At 38.6% G+C, this 21,639-nt stretch overlaps 1 protein-coding gene across 3 annotated transcripts in view; it reads left to right on the plus strand.

Annotated features, from left to right (window-relative positions):
* ghitm (growth hormone inducible transmembrane protein) overlaps positions 1–21,639 on the plus strand; it is a 46,464-nt gene that overhangs the window by 22,324 nt on the left and 2,501 nt on the right. For all 3 annotated transcript variants that reach the window (XM_052513482.1, XM_052513483.1, XM_052513484.1), the window contains exon 8: positions 1,582–1,753. In XM_052513482.1, the coding sequence (XP_052369442.1) occupies positions 1,582–1,753 (172 nt within the window). The remainder of the gene's footprint in view (positions 1–1,581; positions 1,754–21,639) is intronic.

Below are 21,639 nucleotides of genomic sequence, written 5' to 3' on the forward strand. Positions count from 1 at the left end.
TGGTAGACAGACATCAACAACAACATGGTAGACAGACATCAATGAACAACAACATGGTAGACAGACATCAATGAACAACAACATGGTAGACAGACAACAACATGGTAGATGGACATCAATGAACAACAACATGGTAGACAGACAACAACATGGTAGACAGACATCAATGGAACAACAACATGGTAGACAGACATCAATGAACAACAACATGGTAGACAGACATCAATCATGGTAGACAACAACAACATGGTAGACAGACATCAATGAACAACAACATGGTAGACAGACATCAACATGGTACATCAATAGAGACACAACAACATGGTAGACAGACATCAATGAACAACAACATGGTAGACAGACATGAACAACAACATGGTAGACAGACATCAATGAACAACAACATGGTAGACAGACATCAATGAACAACAACATGGTAGACAGACAACAACATGGTAGACAGACATCAATGAACAACAACATGGTAGACAGACATCAACATGGTAGACAGACATCAATGAACAACAACATGGTAGACAGACAACAACATGGTAGACAGACATCAATGAACAACAACATGGTAGACAGACATCAATGAACAACAACATGGTAGACAGACATCAAGACAACAACATGGTAGACAGACATCAATGAACAACAACATGGTAGACAGACATCAATGAACAACAACATGGTAGACAGACATCAATGAACAACAACATGGTAGACAGACATCAACAACAGACATCAATGAACAACAACATGGTAGACAGACATCAACATGGTAGACAGACATCAATGAACAACAACATGGTAGACAGACATCAATGAACAACAACATGGTAGACAGACAACAACATGGTAGACAGACAACAACATGGTAGACAGACATCAATGAACAACAACATGGTAGACAGACATCAATGAACAACAACATGGTAGACAGACATCAACATGGTAGACAGACATCAATGAACAACAACATGGTAGACAGACATCAACATGGTAGACGGACATCAATGAACAACAACATGGTAGACAGACATCAACATGGTAGACAGACATCAATGAACAGACAACATCAATGAGACAACAACATGGTAGACAGACATCAATGAACAACAACATGGTAGACAGACATCAATGAGCAACAACATGGTAGACTGACATCAATGAGCAACAACATGGTAGACAGACATCAACATGGTAGACAGACATCAATGAGCAACAACATCAATGAACATGGTAGACAGACATCAATGAACAACAACATGGTAGACAGACAACAACATGGTAGACAGACATCAACATGGTAGACAGACATCAATGAACAACAACATGGTAGACAGACATCAACATGGTAGACAGACATCATTGAAGTCTGTTGAACCGTAGCCTTTTGTTTCATCAATCCCAGTACATTGTTAGTGGAGTATTGTGCTGGAGTTTCTTCTTCTTTCAAACAGCATTATTTAGGATCTGGCTCTCTGGTGACAAACACCCTTGACACATAATTTCCCCTCAGTTATTAATTGAGCTTGAGGACATGGTGTTAATGTAATGTCCTCTCTCTGTCCCCAGGCTCAATGTTTCTGCCCCCTACCTCAGCGATGGGAGCAGGCCTCTACTCCATCGCCATCTACGGAGGTCTGGTCCTCTTCAGCATGTTCCTGCTCTACGACACCCAGAAGGTCATCAAGAGGGCGGAGACGTACCCCATGTACGGGATGCAGAAATACGACCCCATCAACTCGTAAGTGACGTCTGCAGAGTAATCAGTCCTGCTGTCGGATTTCTGTTCCTTACTGTTTAAACAGATAGTCAACTAGTCCAGTTCTGTTCCTTACTGTTTAAACAGATAGTCAACTAGTCCAGTTCTGTTCCTTACTGTTTAAACAGATAGTCAACTAGTCCAGGTCTGTTCCTTACTGTTTAAACAGATAGTCAACTAGTCCAGGTCTGTTCCTTACTGTTTAAACAGATAGTCAACTAGTCCAGTTCTGTTCCTTACTGTTTAAACAGATAGTCAACTAGTCCAGTTCTGTTCCTTACTGTTTAAACAGATAGTCAACTAGTCCAGTTCTGTTCCTTACTGTTTAAACAGATAGTCAACTAGTCCAGTTCTGTTCCTTACTGTTTAAACAGATAGTCAACTAGTCCAGTTCTGTTCCTTACTGTTTAAACAGATAGTCAACTAGTCCAGTTCTGTTCCTTACTGTTTAAACAGATAGTCAACTAGTCCAGTTCTGTTCCTTACTGTTTAAACAGATAGTCAACTAGTCCAGTTCTGTTCCTTACTGTTTAAACAGATAGTCAACTAGTCCAGTTCTGTTCCTTACTGTTTAAACAGATAGTCAACTAGTCCAGTTCTGTTCCTTACTGTTTAAACAGATAGTCAACTAGTCCAGTTCTGTTCCTTACTGTTTAAACAGATAGTCAACTAGTCCAGTTCTGTTCCTTACTGTTTAAACAGATAGTCAACTAGTCCAGTTCTGTTCCTTACTGTTTAAACAGATAGTCAACTAGTCCAGTTCTGTTCCTTACTGTTTAAACAGATAGTCAACTAGTCCAGTTCTGTTCCTTACTGTTTAAACAGATAGTCAACTAGTCCAGTTCTGTTCCTTACTGTTTAAACAGATAGTCAACTAGTCCAGTTCTGTTCCTTACTGTTTAAACAGATAGTCAACTAGTCCAGTTCTGTTCCTTACTGTTTAAACAGATAGTCAACTAGTCCAGGTCTGTTCCTTACTGTTTAAACAGACAGTCAACTAGTCCAGTTCTGTACCTTACTGTTTAAACAGATAGTCAACTAGTCCAGGTCTGTTCCTTACTGTTTAAACAGATAGTCAACTAGTCCAGTTCTGTTCCTTACTGTTTAAACAGATAGTCAACTAGTCCAGTTCTGTTCCTTACTGTTTAAACAGATAGTCAACTAGTCCAGTTCTGTTCCTTACTGTTTAAACAGATAGTCAACTAGTCCAGTTCTGTTCCTTACTGTTTAAACAGATAGTCAACTAGTCCAGTTCTGTTCCTTACTGTTTAAACAGATAGTCAACTAGTCCAGTTCTGTTCCTTACTGTTTAAACAGATAGTCAACTAGTCCAGTTCTGTTCCTTACTGTTTAAACAGATAGTCAACTAGTCCAGTTCTGTTCCTTACTGTTTAAACAGATAGTCAACTAGTCCAGTTCTGTTCCTTACTGTTTAAACAGATAGTCAACTAGTCCAGTTCTGTTCCTTACTGTTTAAACAGATAGTCAACTAGTCCAGTTCTGTTCCTTACTGTTTAAACAGATAGTCAACTAGTCCAGTTCTGTTCCTTACTGTTTAAACAGATAGTCAACTAGTCCAGTTCTGTTCCTTACTGTTTAAACAGATAGTCAACTAGTCCAGTTCTGTTCCTTACTGTTTAAACAGATAGTCAACTAGTCCAGTTCTGTTCCTTACTGTTTAAACAGATAGTCAACTAGTCCAGGTCTGTTCCTTACTGTTTAAACAGATAGTCAACTAGTCCAGGTCTGTTCCTTACTGTTTAAACAGATAGTCAACTAGTCCAGTTCTGTTCCTTACTGTTTAAACAGATAGTCAACTAGTCCAGGTCTGTTCCTTACTGTTTAAACAGATAGTCAACTAGTCCAGTTCTGTTCCTTACTGTTTAAACAGATAGTCAACTAGTCCAGTTCTGTTCCTTACTGTTTAAACAGATAGTCAACTAGTCCAGGTCTGTTCCTTACTGTTTAAACAGATAGTCAACTAGTCCAGTTCTGTTCCTTACTGTTTAAACAGATAGTCAACTAGTCCAGTTCTGTTCCTTACTGTTTAAACAGATAGTCAACTAGTCCAGTTCTGTTCCTTACTGTTTAAACAGATAGTCAACTAGTCCAGTTCTGTTCCTTACTGTTTAAACAGATAGTCAACTAGTCCAGTTCTGTTCCTTACTGTTTAAACAGATAGTCAACTAGTCCAGTTCTGTTCCTTACTGTTTAAACAGATAGTCAACTAGTCCAGTTCTGTTCCTTACTGTTTAAACAGATAGTCAACTAGTCCAGTTCTGTTCCTTACTGTTTAAACAGATAGTCAACTAGTCCAGGTCTGTTCCTTACTGTTTAAACAGATAGTCAACTAGTCCAGTTCTGTTCCTTACTGTTTAAACAGATAGTCAACTAGTCCAGTTCTGTTCCTTACTGTTTAAACAGATAGTCAACTAGTCCAGTTCTGTTCCTTACTGTTTAAACAGATAGTCAACTAGTCCAGTCTGTTCCTTACTGTTTAAACAGATAGTCAACTAGTCCAGTTCTGTTCCTTACTGTTTAAACAGATAGTCAACTAGTCCAGTTCTGTTCCTTACTGTTTAAACAGATAGTCAACTAGTCCAGTTCTGTTCCTTACTGTTTAAACAGATAGTCAACTAGTCCAGTTCTGTTCCTTAAACTGTTTAAACAGATAGTCAACTAGTCCAGTTCTGTTCCTTACTGTTTAAACAGATAGTCAACTAGTCCAGTTCTGTTCCTTACTGTTTAAACAGATAGTCAACTAGTCCAGTTCTGTTCCTTACTGTTTAAACAGATAGTCAACTAGTCCAGGTCTGTTCCTTACTGTTTAAACAGATAGTCAACTAGTCCAGTTCTGTTCCTTACTGTTTAAACAGATAGTCAACTAGTCCAGTTCTGTTCCTTACTGTTTAAACAGATAGTCAACTAGTCCAGGTCTGTTCCTTACTGTTTAAACAGATAGTCAACTAGTCCAGTTCTGTTCCTTACTGTTTAAACAGATAGTCAACTAGTCCAGTTCTGTTCCTTACTGTTTAAACAGATAGTCAACTAGTCCAGGTCTGTTCCTTACTGTTTAAACAGATAGTCAACTAGTCCAGTTCTGTTCCTTACTGTTTAAACAGATAGTCAACTAGTCCAGGTCTGTTCCTTACTGTTTAAACAGATAGTCAACTAGTCCAGGTCTGTTCCTTACTGTTTAAACAGATAGTCAACTAGTCCAGTTCTGTTCCTTACTGTTTAAACAGATAGTCAACTAGTCCAGTTCTGTTCCTTACTGTTTAAACAGATAGTCAACTAGTCCAGTTCTGTTCCTTACTGTTTAAACAGATAGTCAACTAGTCCAGTTCTGTTCCTTACTGTTTAAACAGATAGTCAACTAGTCCAGTTCTGTTCCTTACTGTTTAAACAGATAGTCAACTAGTCCAGGTCTGTTCCTTACTGTTTAAACAGATAGTCAACTAGTCCAGGTCTGTTCCTTACTGTTTAAACAGATAGTCAACTAGTCCAGGTCTGTTCCTTACTGTTTAAACAGATAGTCAACTAGTCCAGGTCTGTTCCTTACTGTTTAAACAGATAGTCAACTAGTCCAGGTCTGTTCCTTACTGTTTAAACAGATAGTCAACTAGTCCAGTTCTGTTCCTTACTGTTTAAACAGATAGTCAACTAGTCCAGGTCTGTTCCTTACTGTTTAAACAGATAGTCAACTAGTCCAGGTCTGTTCCTTACTGTTTAAACAGATAGTCAACTAGTCCAGTTCTGTTCCTTACTGTTTAAACAGATAGTCAACTAGTCCAGTTCTGTTCCTTACTGTTTAAACAGATAGTCAACTAGTCCAGTTCTGTTCCTTACTGTTTAAACAGATAGTCAACTAGTCCAGTTCTATTCCTTACTGTTTAAACAGATAGTCAACTAGTCCAGGTCTGTTCCTTACTGTTTAAACAGATAGTCAACTAGTCCAGTTCTGTTCCTTACTGTTTAAACAGATAGTCAACTAGTCCAGGTCTGTTCCTTACTGTTTAAACAGATAGTCAACTAGTCCAGTTCTGTTCCTTACTGTTTAAACAGATAGTCAACTAGTCCAGTTCTGTTCCTTACTGTTTAAACAGATAGTCAACTAGTCCAGTTCTGTTCCTTACTGTTTAAACAGATAGTCAACTAGTCCAGGTCTGTTCCTTACTGTTTAAACAGATAGTCAACTAGTCCAGTTCTGTTCCTTACTGTTTAAACAGATAGTCAACTAGTCCAGTTCTGTTCCTTACTGTTTAAACAGATAGTCAACTAGTCCAGGTCTGTTCCTTACTGTTTAAACAGATAGTCAACTAGTCCAGTTCTGTTCCTTACTGTTTAAACAGATAGTCAACTAGTCCAGTTCTGTTCCTTACTGTTTAAACAGATAGTCAACTAGTCCAGGTTCTGTTCCTTACTGTTTAAACAGATAGTCAACTAGTCCAGTTCTGTTCCTTACTGTTTAAACAGATAGTCAACTAGTCCAGGTCTGTTCCTTACTGTTTAAACAGATAGTCAACTAGTCCAGTTCTGTTCCTTACTGTTTAAACAGATAGTCAACTAGTCCAGTTCTGTTCCTTACTGTTTAAACAGATAGTCAACTAGTCCAGGTCTGTTCCTTACTGTTTAAACAGATAGTCAACTAGTCCAGTTCTGTTCCTTACTGTTTAAACAGATAGTCAACTAGTCCAGGTCTGTTCCTTACTGTTTAAACAGATAGTCAACTAGTCCAGGTCTGTTCCTTACTGTTTAAACAGATAGTCAACTAGTCCAGTTCTGTTCCTTACTGTTTAAACAGATAGTCAACTAGTCCAGTTCTGTTCCTTACTGTTTAAACAGATAGTCAACTAGTCCAGTTCTGTTCCTTACTGTTTAAACAGATAGTCAACTAGTCCAGTTCTGTTCCTTACTGTTTAAACAGATAGTCAACTAGTCCAGGTTCTGTTCCTTACTGTTTAAACAGATAGTCAACTAGTCCAGTTCTGTTCCTTACTGTTTAAACAGATAGTCAACTAGTCCAGTTCTGTTCCTTACTGTTTAAACAGATAGTCAACTAGTCCAGTTCTGTTCCTTACTGTTTAAACAGATAGTCAACTAGTCCAGGTCTGTTCCTTACTGTTTAAACAGATAGTCAACTAGTCCAGGTCTGTTCCTTACTGTTTAAACAGATAGTCAACTAGTCCAGGTCTGTTCCTTACTGTTTAAACAGATAGTCAACTAGTCCAGTTCTGTTCCTTACTGTTTAAACAGATAGTCAACTAGTCCAGGTCTGTTCCTTACTGTTTAAACAGATAGTCAACTAGTCCAGGTCTGTTCCTTACTGTTTAAACAGATAGTCAACTAGTCCAGGTCTGTTCCTTACTGTTTAAACAGATAGTCAACTAGTCCAGTTCTGTTCCTTACTGTTTAAACAGATAGTCAACTAGTCCAGTTCTGTTCCTTACTGTTTAAACAGATAGTCAACTAGTCCAGTTCTGTTCCTTACTGTTTAAACAGATAGTCAACTAGTCCAGTTCTGTTCCTTACTGTTTAAACAGATAGTCAACTAGTCCAGTTCTGTTCCTTACTGTTTAAACAGATAGTCAACTAGTCCAGGTCTGTTCCTTACTGTTTAAACAGATAGTCAACTAGTCCAGTTCTGTTCCTTACTGTTTAAACAGATAGTCAACTAGTCCAGGTCTGTTCCTTACTGTTTAAACAGATAGTCAACTAGTCCAGGTCTGTTCCTTACTGTTTAAACAGATAGTCAACTAGTCCAGTTCTGTTCCTTACTGTTTAAACAGATAGTCAACTAGTCCAGGTCTGTTCCTTACTGTTTAAACAGATAGTCAACTAGTCCAGGTCTGTTCCTTACTGTTTAAACAGATAGTCAACTAGTCCAGGTCTGTTCCTTACTGTTTAAACAGATAGTCAACTAGTCCAGGTCTGTTCCTTACTGTTTAAACAGATAGTCAACTAGTCCAGGTCTGTTCCTTACTGTTTAAACAGATAGTCAACTAGTCCAGTTCTGTTCCTTACTGTTTAAACAGATAGTCAACTAGTCCAGGTCTGTTCCTTACTGTTTAAACAGATAGTCAACTAGTCCAGTTCTGTTCCTTACTGTTTAAACAGATAGTCAACTAGTCCAGTTCCTTACTGTTTAAACAGATAGTCAACTAGTCCAGTTCTGTTCCTTACTGTTTAAACAGATAGTCAACTAGTCCAGGTCTGTTCCTTACTGTTTAAACAGATAGTCAACTAGTCCAGGTCTGTTCCTTACTGTTTAAACAGATAGTCAACTAGTCCAGGTTCTGTTCCTTACTGTTTAAACAGATAGTCAACTAGTCCAGTTCTGTTCCTTACTGTTTAAACAGATAGTCAACTAGTCCAGGTCTGTTCCTTACTGTTTAAACAGATAGTCAACTAGTCCAGTTCTGTTCCTTACTGTTTAAACAGATAGTCAACTAGTCCAGTTCTGTTCCTTACTGTTTAAACAGATAGTCAACTAGTCCAGGTCTGTTCCTTACTGTTTAAACAGATAGTCAACTAGTCCAGGTCTGTTCCTTACTGTTTAAACAGATAGTCAACTAGTCCAGGTCTGTTCCTTACTGTTTAAACAGATAGTCAACTAGTCCAGGTCTGTTCCTTACTGTTTAAACAGATAGTCAACTAGTCCAGTTCTGTTCCTTACTGTTTAAACAGATAGTCAACTAGTCCAGTTCTGTTCCTTACTGTTTAAACAGATAGTCAACTAGTCCAGTTCTGTTCCTTACTGTTTAAACAGATAGTCAACTAGTCCAGTTCTGTTCCTTACTGTTTAAACAGATAGTCAACTAGTCCAGTTCTGTTCCTTACTGTTTAAACAGATAGTCAACTAGTCCAGTTCTGTTCCTTACTGTTTAAACAGATAGTCAACTAGTCCAGTCTGTTCCTTACTGTTTAAACAGATAGTCAACTAGTCCAGTTCTGTTCCTTACTGTTTAAACAGATAGTCAACTAGTCCAGTTCTGTTCCTTACTGTTTAAACAGATAGTCAACTAGTCCAGTTCTGTTCCTTACTGTTTAAACAGATAGTCAACTAGTCCAGGTCTGTTCCTTACTGTTTAAACAGATAGTCAACTAGTCCAGGTCTGTTCCTTACTGTTTAAACAGATAGTCAACTAGTCCAGTTCTGTTCCTTACTGTTTAAACAGATAGTCAACTAGTTCTGACCTTACTGTTTAAACAGATAGTCAACTAGTTCTGTACCTTACTGTTTAAACAGATAGTCAACTAGTCCAGTTCTGTTCCTTACTGTTTAAACAGATAGTCAACTAGTCCAGGTCTGTTCCTTACTGTTTAAACAGATAGTCAACTAGTCCAGTTCTGTTCCTTACTGTTTAAACAGATAGTCAACTAGTCCAGTTCTGTTCCTTACTGTTTAAACAGATAGTCAACTAGTCCAGTTCTGTTCCTTACTGTTTAAACAGATAGTCAACTAGTCCAGTTCTGTTCCTTACTGTTTAAACAGATAGTCAACTAGTCCAGGTCTGTTCCTCACTGTTTAAACAGATAGTCAACTAGTCCAGGTCTGTTCCTTACTGTTTAAACAGATAGTCAACTAGTCCAGTTCTGTTCCTTACTGTTTAAACAGATAGTCAACTAGTCCAGTTCTGTTCCTCACTGTTTAAACAGATAGTCAACTAGTCCAGTTCTATTCATTACTGTTTAAACAGATAGTCAACTAGTCCAGTTCTGTTCCTTACTGTTTAAACAGATAGTCAACTAGTCCAGTTCTGTTCCTTACTGTTTAAACAGATAGTCAACTAGTCCAGTTCTGTTCCTTACTGTTTAAACAGATAGTCAACTAGTCCAGTTCTGTTCCTTACTGTTTAAACAGATAGTCAACTAGTCCAGTTCTGTTCCTTACTGTTTAAACAGATAGTCAACTAGTCCAGTTCTGTTCCTTACTGTTTAAACAGATAGTCAACTAGTCCAGTTCTGTTCCTTACTGTTTAAACAGATAGTCAACTAGTCCAGTTCTGTTCCTTACTGTTTAAACAGATAGTCAACTAGTCCAGTTCTGTTCCTTACTGTTTAAACAGATAGTCAACTAGTCCAGTTCTGTTCCTTACTGTTTAAACAGATAGTCAACTAGTCCAGTTCTGTTCCTTACTGTTTAAACAGATAGTCAACTAGTCCAGTTCTGTTCCTTACTGTTTAAACAGATAGTCAACTAGTCCAGTTCTGTTCCTTACTGTTTAAACAGATAGTCAACTAGTCCAGGTCTGTTCCTTACTGTTTAAACAGATAGTCAACTAGTCCAGTTCTGTTCCTTACTGTTTAAACAGATAGTCAACTAGTCCAGTTCTGTTCCTTACTGTTTAAACAGATAGTCAACTAGTCCAGTTCTGTTCCTTACTGTTTAAACAGATAGTCAACTAGTCCAGGTCTGTTCCTTACTGATTAAACAGATAGTCAACTAGTCCAGTTCTGTTCCTTACTGTTTAAACAGATAGTCAACTAGTCCAGGTCTGTTCCTTACTGTTTAAACAGATAGTCAACTAGTCCAGGTCTGTTCCTTACTGTTTAAACAGATAGTCAACTAGTCCAGGTCTGTTCCTTACTGTTTAAACAGATAGTCAACTAGTCCAGTTCTGTTCCTTACTGTTTAAACAGATAGTCAACTAGTCCAGGTCTGTTCCTTACTGTTTAAACAGATAGTCAACTAGTCCAGGTCTGTTCCTTACTGTTTAAACAGATAGTCAACTAGTCCAGGTCTGTTCCTTACTGTTTAAACAGATAGTCAACTAGTCCAGGTCTGTTCCTTACTGTTTAAACAGATAGTCAACTAGTCCAGTTCTGTTCCTTACTGTTTAAACAGATAGTCAACTAGTCCAGTTCTGTTCCTTACTGTTTAAACAGATAGTCAACTAGTCCAGGTCTGTTCCTTACTGTTTAAACAGATAGTCAACTAGTCCAGTTCTGTTCCTTACTGTTTAAACAGATAGTCAACTAGTCCAGGTCTGTTCCTTACTGTTTAAACAGATAGTCAACTAGTCCAGTTCTGTTCCTTACTGTTTAAACAGATAGTCAACTAGTCCAGTTCTGTTCCTTACTGTTTAAACAGATAGTCAACAGTTCTGTTCCTTACTGTTTAAACAGATAGTCAACTAGTCCAGGTCTGTTCCTTACTGTTTAAACAGATAGTCAACTCCAGTCCAGGTCTGTTCAGGTCTGTTCCTTACTGTTTAAACAGATAGTCAACTAGTCCAGGTCTGTTCCTTACTGTTTAAACAGATAGTCAACTAGTCCAGTTCTGTTCCTTACTGTTTAAACAGATAGTCAACTAGTCCAGTTCTGTTCCTTACTGTTTAAACAGATAGTCAACTAGTCCAGTTCTGTTCCTTACTGTTTAAACAGATAGTCAACTAGTCCAGGTCTGTTCCTTACTGTTTAAACAGATAGTCAACTAGTCCAGTTCTGTTCCTTACTGTTTAAACAGATAGTCAACTAGTCCAGTTCTGTTCCTTACTGTTTAAACAGATAGTCAACTAGTCCAGGTCTGTTCCTTACTGTTTAAACAGATAGTCAACTAGTCCAGTTCTGTTCCTTACTGTTTAAACAGATAGTCAACTAGTCCAGGTCTGTTCCTTACTGTTTAAACAGATAGTCAACTAGTCCAGGTCTGTTCCTTACTGTTTAAACAGATAGTCAACTAGTCCAGTTCTGTTCCTTACTGTTTAAACAGATAGTCAACTAGTCCAGGTCTGTTCCTTACTGTTTAAACAGATAGTCAACTAGTCCAGGTCTGTTCCTTACTGTTTAAACAGATAGTCAACTAGTCCAGGTCTGTTCCTTACTGTTTAAACAGATAGTCAACTAGTCCAGGTCTGTTCCTTACTGTTTAAACAGATAGTCAACTAGTCCAGGTCTGTTCCTTACTGTTTAAACAGATAATCAACTAGTCCAGTTCTGTTCCTTACTGTTTAAACAGATAGTCAACTAGTCCAGTTCTGTTCCTTACTGTTTAAACAGATAGTCAACTAGTCCAGTTCTGTTCCTTACTGTTTAAACAGATAGTCAACTAGTCCAGGTCTGTTCCTTACTGTTTAAACAGATAGTCAACTAGTCCAGTTCTGTTCCTTACTGTTTAAACAGATGGTCAACTAGTCCAGGTCTGTTCCTTACTGTTTAAACAGATGGTCAACTAGTCCAGGTCTGTTCCTTACTGTTTAAACAGATAGTCAACTAGTCCAGGTCTGTTCCTTACTGTTTAAACAGACAGTCAACTAGTCCAGTTCTGTTCCTTACTGTTTAAACAGATAGTCAACTAGTCCAGGTCTGTTCCTTACTGTTTAAACAGATAGTCAACTAGTCCAGTTCTGTTCCTTACTGTTTAAACAGATAGTCAACTAGTCCAGGTCTGTTCCTTACTGTTTAAACAGATAGTCAACTAGTCCAGGTCTGTTCCTTACTGTTTAAACAGATAGTCAACTAGTCCAGGTCTGTTCCTTACTGTTTAAACAGATAGTCAACTAGTCCAGGTCTGTTCCTTACTGTTTAAACAGATAGTCAACTAGTCCAGGTCTGTTCCTTACTGATTAAACAGATAGTCAACTAGTCCAGTTCTGTTCCTTACTGTTTAAACAGATAGTCAACTAGTCCAGGTCTGTTCCTTACTGTTTAAACAGATAGTCAACTAGTCCAGTTCTGTTCCTTACTGTTTAAACAGATAGTCAACTAGTCCAGTTCTGTTCCTTACTGTTTAAACAGATAGTCAACTAGTCCAGTTCTGTTCCTTACTGTTTAAACAGATAGTCAACTAGTCCAGTTCTGTTCCTTACTGTTTAAACAGATAGTCAACTAGTCCAGGTCTGTTCCTTACTGTTTAAACAGATAGTCAACTAGTCCAGTTCTGTTCCTTACTGTTTAAACAGATAGTCAACTAGTCCAGTTCTGTTCCTTACTGTTTAAACAGATAGTCAACTAGTCCAGTTCTGTTCCTTACTGTTTAAACAGATAGTCAACTAGTCCAGGTCTGTTCCTTACTGTTTAAACAGATAGTCAACTAGTCCAGGTCTGTTCCTTACTGTTTAAACAGATAGTCAACTAGTCCAGTTCTGTTCCTTACTGTTTAAACAGATAGTCAACTAGTTCTGTACCTTACTGTTTAAACAGATAGTCAACTCCAGTTCTGTACCTTACTGTTTAAACAGATAGTCAACTAGTCCAGTTCTGTTCCTTACTGTTTAAACAGATAGTCAACTAGTCCAGGTCTGTTCCTTACTGTTTAAACAGATAGTCAACTAGTCCAGTTCTGTTCCTTACTGTTTAAACAGATAGTCAACTAGTCCAGTTCTGTTCCTTACTGTTTAAACAGATAGTCAACTAGTCCAGTTCTGTTCCTTACTGTTTAAACAGATAGTCAACTAGTCCAGTTCTGTTCCTTACTGTTTAAACAGATAGTCAACTAGTCCAGGTCTGTTCCTCACTGTTTAAACAGATAGTCAACTAGTCCAGGTCTGTTCCTTACTGTTTAAACAGATAGTCAACTAGTCCAGTTCTGTTCCTTACTGTTTAAACAGATAGTCAACTAGTCCAGTTCTGTTCCTTACTGTTTAAACAGATAGTCAACTAGTCCAGTTCTGTTCCTTACTGTTTAAACAGATAGTCAACTAGTCCAGTTCTGTTCCTTACTGTTTAAACAGATAGTCAACTAGTCCAGTTCTGTTCCTTACTGTTTAAACAGATAGTCAACTAGTCCAGTTCTGTTCCTTACTGTTTAAACAGATAGTCAACTAGTCCAGTTCTGTTCCTTACTGTTTAAACAGATAGTCAACTAGTCCAGTTCTGTTCCTTACTGTTTAAACAGATAGTCAACTAGTCCAGTTCTGTTCCTTACTGTTTAAACAGATAGTCAACTAGTCCAGTTCTGTTCCTTACTGTTTAAACAGATAGTCAACTAGTCCAGTTCTGTTCCTTACTGTTTAAACAGATAGTCAACTAGTCCAGTTCTGTTCCTTACTGTTTAAACAGATAGTCAACTAGTCCAGTTCTGTTCCTTACTGTTTAAACAGATAGTCAACTAGTCCAGTTCTGTTCCTTACTGTTTAAACAGATAGTCAACTAGTCCAGTTCTGTTCCTTACTGTTTAAACAGATAGTCAACTAGTCCAGTTCTGTTCCTTACTGTTTAAACAGATAGTCAACTAGTCCAGTTCTGTTCCTTACTGTTTAAACAGATAGTCAACTAGTCCAGTTCTGTTCCTTACTGTTTAAACAGATAGTCAACTAGTCCAGTTCTGTTCCTTACTGTTTAAACAGATAGTCAACTAGTCCAGTTCTGTTCCTTACTGTTTAAACAGATAGTCAACTAGTCCAGGTCTGTTCCTTACTGTTTAAACAGATAGTCAACTAGTCCAGTCTGTTCCTTACTGTTTAAACAGATAGTCAACTAGTCCAGGTCTGTTCCTTACTGTTTAAACAGATAGTCAACTAGTCCAGGTCTGTTCCTTACTGTTTAAACAGATAGTCAACTAGTCCAGGTCTGTTCCTTACTGTTTAAACAGATAGTCAACTAGTCCAGGTCTGTTCCTTACTGTTTAAACAGATAGTCAACTAGTCCAGGTCTGTTCCTTACTGTTTAAACAGATAGTCAACTAGTCCAGTTCTGTTCCTTACTGTTTAAACAGATAGTCAACTAGTCCAGTTCTGTTCCTTACTGTTTAAACAGATAGTCAACTAGTCCAGGTCTGTTCCTTACTGTTTAAACAGACAGTCAACTAGTCCAGTTCTGTTCCTTACTGTTTAAACAGATAGTCAACTAGTCCAGGTCTGTTCCTTACTGTTTAAACAGATGGTCAACTAGTCCAGGTCTGTTCCTTACTGTTTAAACAGACGGTCAACTAGTCCAGGTCTGTTCCTTACTGTTTAAACAGACGGTCAACTAGTCCAGGTCTGTTCCTTACTGTTTAAACAGATAGTCAACTAGTCCAGTTCTGTTCCTTACTGTTTAAACAGATAGTCAACTAGTCCAGTTCTGTTCCTTACTGTTTAAACAGATAGTCAACTAGTCCAGTTCTGTTCCTTACTGTTTAAACAGATAGTCAACTAGTCCAGTTCTGTTCCTTACTGTTTAAACAGATAGTCAACTAGTCCAGTTCTGTTCCTTACTGTTTAAACAGATAGTCAACTAGTCCAGTTCTGTTCCTTACTGTTTAAACAGATAGTCAACTAGTCCAGTTCTGTTCCTTACTGTTTAAACAGATAGTCAACTAGTCCAGTTCTGTTCCTTACTGTTTAAACAGATAGTCAACTAGTCCAGGTCTGTTCCTTACTGTTTAAACAGATAGTCAACTAGTCCAGTTCTGTTCCTTACTGTTTAAACAGATAGTCAACTAGTCCAGGTCTGTTCCTTACTGTTTAAACAGATAGTCAACTAGTCCAGGTCTGTTCCTCACTGTTTAAACAGATAGTCAACTAGTCCAGTTCTGTTCCTTACTGTTTAAACAGATAGTCAACTAGTCCAGGTCTGTTCCTTACTGTTTAAACAGATAGTCAACTAGTCCAGGTCTGTTCCTTACTGTTTAAACAGATAGTCAACTAGTCCAGGTCTGTTCCTCACTGTTTAAACTAGTCCAGTTCTGTTCCTCACTGTTTAAACAGATAGTCAACTACTCCAGGTCTGTTCCTTACTGTTTAAACAGATAGTCAACTAGTCCAGTTCTGTTCCTTACTGTTTAAACAGATAGTCAACTAGTCCAGGTCTGTTCCTTACTGTTTAAACAGATAGTCAACTGGTCCAGGTCTGTTCCTTACTGTTTAAACAGATAGTCAACTAGTCCAGGTCTGTTCCTTACTGTTTAAACAGATAGTCAACTAGTCCAGGTCTGTTCCTTACTGTTTAAACAGATAGTCAACTAGTCCAGGTCTGTTCCTTACTGTTTAAACAGATAGTCAACTAGTCCAGTTCTGTTCCTTACTGTTTAAACAGATAGTCAACTAGTCCAGGTCTGTTCCTTACTGTTTAAACAGATAGTCAACTAGTCCAGTTCTGTTCCTTACTGTTTAAACAGTTAGTCAACTAGTCCAGTTCTGTTCCTTACTGTTTAAACAGATAGTCAACTAGTCCAGGTCTGTTCCTTACTGTTTAAACAGATAGTCAACTAGTCCAGGTCTGTTCCTTACTGTTTAAACAGATAGTCAACTAGTCCAGGTCTGTTCCTTACTGTTTAAACAGATAGTCAACTAGTCCAGGTCTGTTCCTTACTGATTAAACAGATAGTCAACTAGTCCAGTTCTGTTCCTTTCTGATTAAACAGATAGTCAACTAGTCCAGTTCTGTTCCTTACTGATTAAACAGATAGTCAACTAGTCCAGTTCTGTTCCTTACTGATTAAACAGATAGTCAACTAGTCCAGTTCTGTTCCTTACTGTTTAAACAGATAGTCAACTAGTCCAGTTCTGTTCCTTACTGTTTAAACAGATAGTCAACTAGTCCAGTTCTGTTCCTTACTGTTTAAACAGACAGTCAACTAGTCCAGGTCTGTTCCTTACTGTTTAAACAGATAGTCAACTAGTCCAGTTCTGTTCCTTACTGTTTAAACAGATAGTCAACTAGTCCAGTTCTGTTCCTTACTGTTTAAACAGATAGTCAACTAGTCCAGTTCTGTTCCTTACTGTTTAAACAGACAGTCAACTAGTCCAGGTCTGTTCCTTACTGTTTAAACAGATAGTCAACTAGTCCAGGTCTGTTCCTTACTGTTTAAACAGATAGTCAACTAGTCCAGTTCTGTTCCTTACTGTTTAAACAGATAGTCAACTAGTTCTGTACCTTACTGTTTAAACAGATAGTCAACTAGTTCTGTACCTTACTGTTTAAACAGATAGTCAACTAGTCCAGTTCTGTACCTTACTGTTTAAACAGATAGTCAACTAGTCCAGGTCTGTTCCTTACTGTTTAAACAGATAGTCAACTAGTCCAGTTCTGTTCCTCACTGTTTAAACAGATAGTCAACTAGTCCAGTTCTGTTCCTTACTGTTTAAACAGATAGTCAACTAGTCCAGTTCTGTTCCTTACTGTTTAAACAGATAGTCAACTAGTCCAGTTCTATTCCTTACTGTTTAAACAGATAGTCAACTAGTCCAGGTCTGTTCCTCACTGTTTAAACAGATAGTCAACTAGTCCAGTTCTGTTCCTTACTGTTTAAACAGATAGTCAACTAGTCCAGTTCTGTTCCTTACTGTTTAAACAGATAGTCAACTAGTCCAGTTCTGTTCCTCACTGTTTAAACAGATAGTCAACTAGTCCAGTTCTATTCCTTACTGTTTAAACAGATAGTCAACTAGTCCAGTTCTGTTCCTTACTGTTTAAACAGATAGTCAACTAGTCCAGTTCTGTTCCTTACTGTTTAAACAGATAGTCAACTAGTCCAGTTCTGTTCCTTACTGTTTAAACAGATAGTCAACTAGTCCAGTTCTGTTCCTTACTGTTTAAACAGATAGTCAACTAGTCCAGTTCTGTTCCTTACTGTTTAAACAGATAGTCAACTAGTCCAGTTCTGTTCCTTACTGTTTAAACAGATAGTCAACTAGTCCAGTTCTATTCCTTACTGTTTAAACAGATAGTCAACTAGTCCAGGTCTGTTCCTTACTGTTTAAACAGATAGTCAACTAGTCCAGTTCTGTTCCTTACTGTTTAAACAGATAGTCAACTAGTCCAGTTCTGTTCCTCACTGTTTAAACAGATAGTCAACTAGTCCAGTTCTGTTCCTTACTGTTTAAACAGATAGTCAACTAGTCCAGTTCTGTTCCTTACTGTTTAAACAGATAGTCAACTAGTCCAGGTCTGTTCCTTACTGTTTAAACAGATAGTCAACTAGTCCAGGTCTGTTCCTTACTGTTTAAACAGATAGTCAACTAGTCCAGTTCTGTTCCTTACTGTTTAAACAGATAGTCAACTAGTCCAGTTCTGTTCCTTACTGTTTAAACAGATAGTCAACTAGTCCAGGTCTGTTCCTTACTGATTAAACAGATAGTCAACTAGTCCAGGTCTGTTCCTTACTGTTTAAACAGACAGTCAACTAGTCCAGTTCTGTACCTTACTGTTTAAACAGATAGTCAACTAGTCCAGGTCTGTTCCTTACTGTTTAAACAGATGGTCAACTAGTCCAGGTCTGTTCCTTACTGTTTAAACAGACGGTCAACTAGTCCAGGTCTGTTCCTTACTGTTTAAACAGACGGTCAACTAGTCCAGTTCTGTACCTTACTGTTTAAACAGATGGTCAACTAGTCCAGGTCTGTTCCTTACTGTTTAAACAGATGGTCAACTAGTCCAGGTCTGTTCCTTACTGTTTAAACAGATAGTCAACTAGTCCAGGTCTGTTCCTTACTGTTTAAACAGACAGTCAACTAGTCCAGTTCTGTTCCTTACTGTTTAAACAGATAGTCAACTAGTCCAGGTCTGTTCCTTACTGTTTAAACAGATAGTCAACTAGTCCAGTTCTGTTCCTTACTGTTTAAACAGATAGTCAACTAGTCCAGTTCTGTACCTTACTGTTTAAACAGATAGTCAACTAGTCCAGGTCTGTTCCTTACTGTTTAAACAGATAGTCAACTAGTCCAGTTCTGTTCCTTACTGTTTAAACAGATAGTCAACTAGTCCAGTTCTGTTCCTTACTGTTTAAACAGATAGTCAACTAGTTCTGTTCCTTACTGTTTAAACAGATAGTCAACTAGTCCAGGTCTGTTCCTTACTGTTTAAACAGATAGTCAACTAGTCCAGTTCTGTTCCTTACTGTTTAAACAGATAGTCAACTAGTCCAGGTCTGTTCCTTACTGTTTAAACAGATAGTCAACTAGTCCAGGTCTGTTCCTTACTGTTTAAACAGATAGTCAACTAGTCCAGGTCTGTTCCTTACTGTTTAAACAGATAGTCAACTAGTCCAGGTCTGTTCCTTACTGTTTAAACAGATAGTCAACTAGTCCAGGTCTGTTCCTTACTGTTTAAACAGATAATCAACTAGTCCAGTTCTGTTCCTTACTGTTTAAACAGATAGTCAACTAGTCCAGGTCTGTTCCTTACTGTTTAAACAGATAGTCAACTAGTCCAGGTCTGTTCCTTACTGTTTAAACAGATAGTCAACTAGTCCAGGTCTGTTCCTTACTGTTTAAACAGATAGTCAACTAGTCCAGTTCTGTTCCTTACTGTTTAAACAGATAGTCAACTAGTCCAGGTCTGTTCCTTACTGTTTAAACAGATAGTCAACTAGTCCAGGTCTGTTCCTTACTGTTTAAACAGACAGTCAACTAGTCCAGTTCTGTACCTTACTGTTTAAACAGATAGTCAACTAGTCCAGTTCTGTTCCTTACTGTTTAAACAGATCCAGTTCTGTTCTTCTGTTTGACCGGAACTAGTCCAGTCAGTTCTGTTCCTTACTGTTTAAACAGATAGTCAACTAGTCCAGTTCTGTTCCTTACTGTTTAAACAGTTAGTCAACTAGTCCAGTTCTGTTCCTTACTGTTTAAACAGATAGTCAACTAGTCCAGGTCTGTTCCTTACTGTTTAAACAGAGATAGTCCAACTAGTCAACCAGGTCTGTTCCTTACTGTTTAAACAGATAGTCAACTAGTCCAGGTCTGTTCCTTACTGATTAAACAGATAGTCAACTAGTCCAGTTCTGTTCCTTACTGATTAAACAGATAGTCAACTAGTCCAGTTCTGTTCCTTACTGATTAAACAGATAGTCAACTAGTCCAGTTCTGTTCCTTACTGTTTAAACAGATAGTCAACTAGTCCAGTTCTGTTCCTTACTGTTTAAACAGACAGTCAACTAGTCCAGGTCTGTTCCTTACTGTTTAAACAGATAGTCAACTAGTCCAGTTCTGTTCCTTACTGTTTAAACAGATAGTCAACTAGTCCAGTTCTGTTCCTTACTGTTTAAACAGATAGTCAACTAGTCCAGTTCTGTTCCTTACTGTTTAAACAGACAGTCAACTAGTCCAGGTCTGTTCCTTACTGTTTAAACAGATAGTCAACTAGTCCAGGTCTGTTCCTTACTGTTTAAACAGATAGTCAACTAGTCCAGTTCTGTTCCTTACTGTTTAAACAGATAGTCAACTAGTTCTGTACCTTACTGTTTAAACAGATAGTCACTCTAGTTCTGTACCTTACTGTTTAAACAGATAGTCAACTAGTCCAGTTCTGTACCTTACTGTTTAAACAGATAGTCAACTAGTCCAGGTCTGTTCCTTACTGTTTAAACAGATAGTCAACTAGTCCAGTTCTGTTCCTCACTGTTTAAACATATAGTCAACTAGTCCAGTTCTAGGAGACCACGTGTAACCACGCCAGCCCAGGACCTCTACATCTGGCTTCTTCACCTGTGGGATCGTCTGACCGGAGACCACGTGTAACCACGCCAGCCCAGGACCTCTACATCTGGCTTCTTCACCTGTGGGATCGTCTGACCGGAGACCACGTGTAACCACGCCAGCCCAGGACCTCTACATCTGGCTTCTTCACCTGTGGGATCGTCTGACCGGAGACCACGTGTAACCACGCCAGCCCAGGGCCTCTACATCTGGCTTCTTCACCTGTGGGATCGTCTGAGACCAGCCACCTGGGCAGTTGATGAAACTGGGGGTTTGCACAACCAAAGAATTTCTGCACAAACGGTCAGAAACCATCTCAGGGAAGCTCATCTGTGTGCTCGTCTTCCTCACCAGGGTCTTGACCCGACTGCAGTTCGGCATCATAACTGACTTCAGAGTGCAAAATGCTCACTTCAGTGGCCACTGGTACGCTGGAGAAATGTGCTCTTCACAGATGAAACCCTGTTTCAACACCCGGGCAGATGGCAGGCAGCATGTATGGTGTCGAGTGGGTGAGCGGTTTGCTGATGCCAACGTTGTGAACAGAGTGCCCCATGGTGGGGTTGTGGTATTTGTCTGCATAAGCTACGGACCAACCAACACAATTGCGTTTTATTGATGGCACATTGACATTGTCGTGCCATTCATCTGCCGCCATCACCTCATTTTTAAAAATTTTTTTTACCTTTATTTAACCAGGCAAGTCAGTTAAGAACATATTCTTATTTTCAATGACGACCTGGGAACAGTGGGTTAACTGCCTGTTCAGGGGCAGAACGACAGATTGTACCTTGTCAGCTCGGGGGTTTGAACTCACAACCTTCCGGTTACTAGTCCAACGCTCTAACCACTAGGCTACGCTGCCGCCCCTCATGTTTCAGCATGATAATACATCTGGACGCAATTCCTGGAAGCTGAAAATGCCCATTCTTCCATGGCCTGCATACTCACTAGACATGTCAACCATTGAGCATGTTTGGGATGCTCTGGATCGACGTGTACGACAGCTTGTTCCAGTTCCCGGCAATATCCAGGAACTTCGCACAGCCATTGAAGAGGAGTGGGACAACATTCCACAGGCCACAATCAACAGCCTGATCAACTCTATGTGAAGGAGATGTGTCGCGCTGCATGAGGCAAACGATGGTCACACCAGATACTGACTGGTTTTCTGATCCACGCCTTACCTTTGTTTTTTAGGTATCTGTGACCAACAGATGAATATCTGTATTCCCAGTCATGTGAAATCCATAGATTAGGACCTAATTAATTTATTTCAATTTACTGATTTTCCTTATATGAACTGTAACTCAGTGGTTCCATGTTGCATTTTATATTTTTGTTCAGTGTAGAATACCATTATGATGCAGTATAATACTGTCAGTACCATCATGATGCAGTATAATACTGTCAGTACCATCATGATGCAGTATAATACTGTCAGTACCATCATGATGCAGTATAATACTGTCAGTACCATCATGATGCAGTATAATATGGTCAGTACCACTGTGATGCAGTATAATAGTG

The sequence above is a fragment of the Oncorhynchus keta genome, unplaced genomic scaffold, assembly GCF_023373465.1.
Source record: "Oncorhynchus keta strain PuntledgeMale-10-30-2019 unplaced genomic scaffold, Oket_V2 Un_scaffold_12605_pilon_pilon, whole genome shotgun sequence".
Classification (NCBI taxonomy): Eukaryota; Metazoa; Chordata; class Actinopteri; order Salmoniformes; family Salmonidae; genus Oncorhynchus; species Oncorhynchus keta.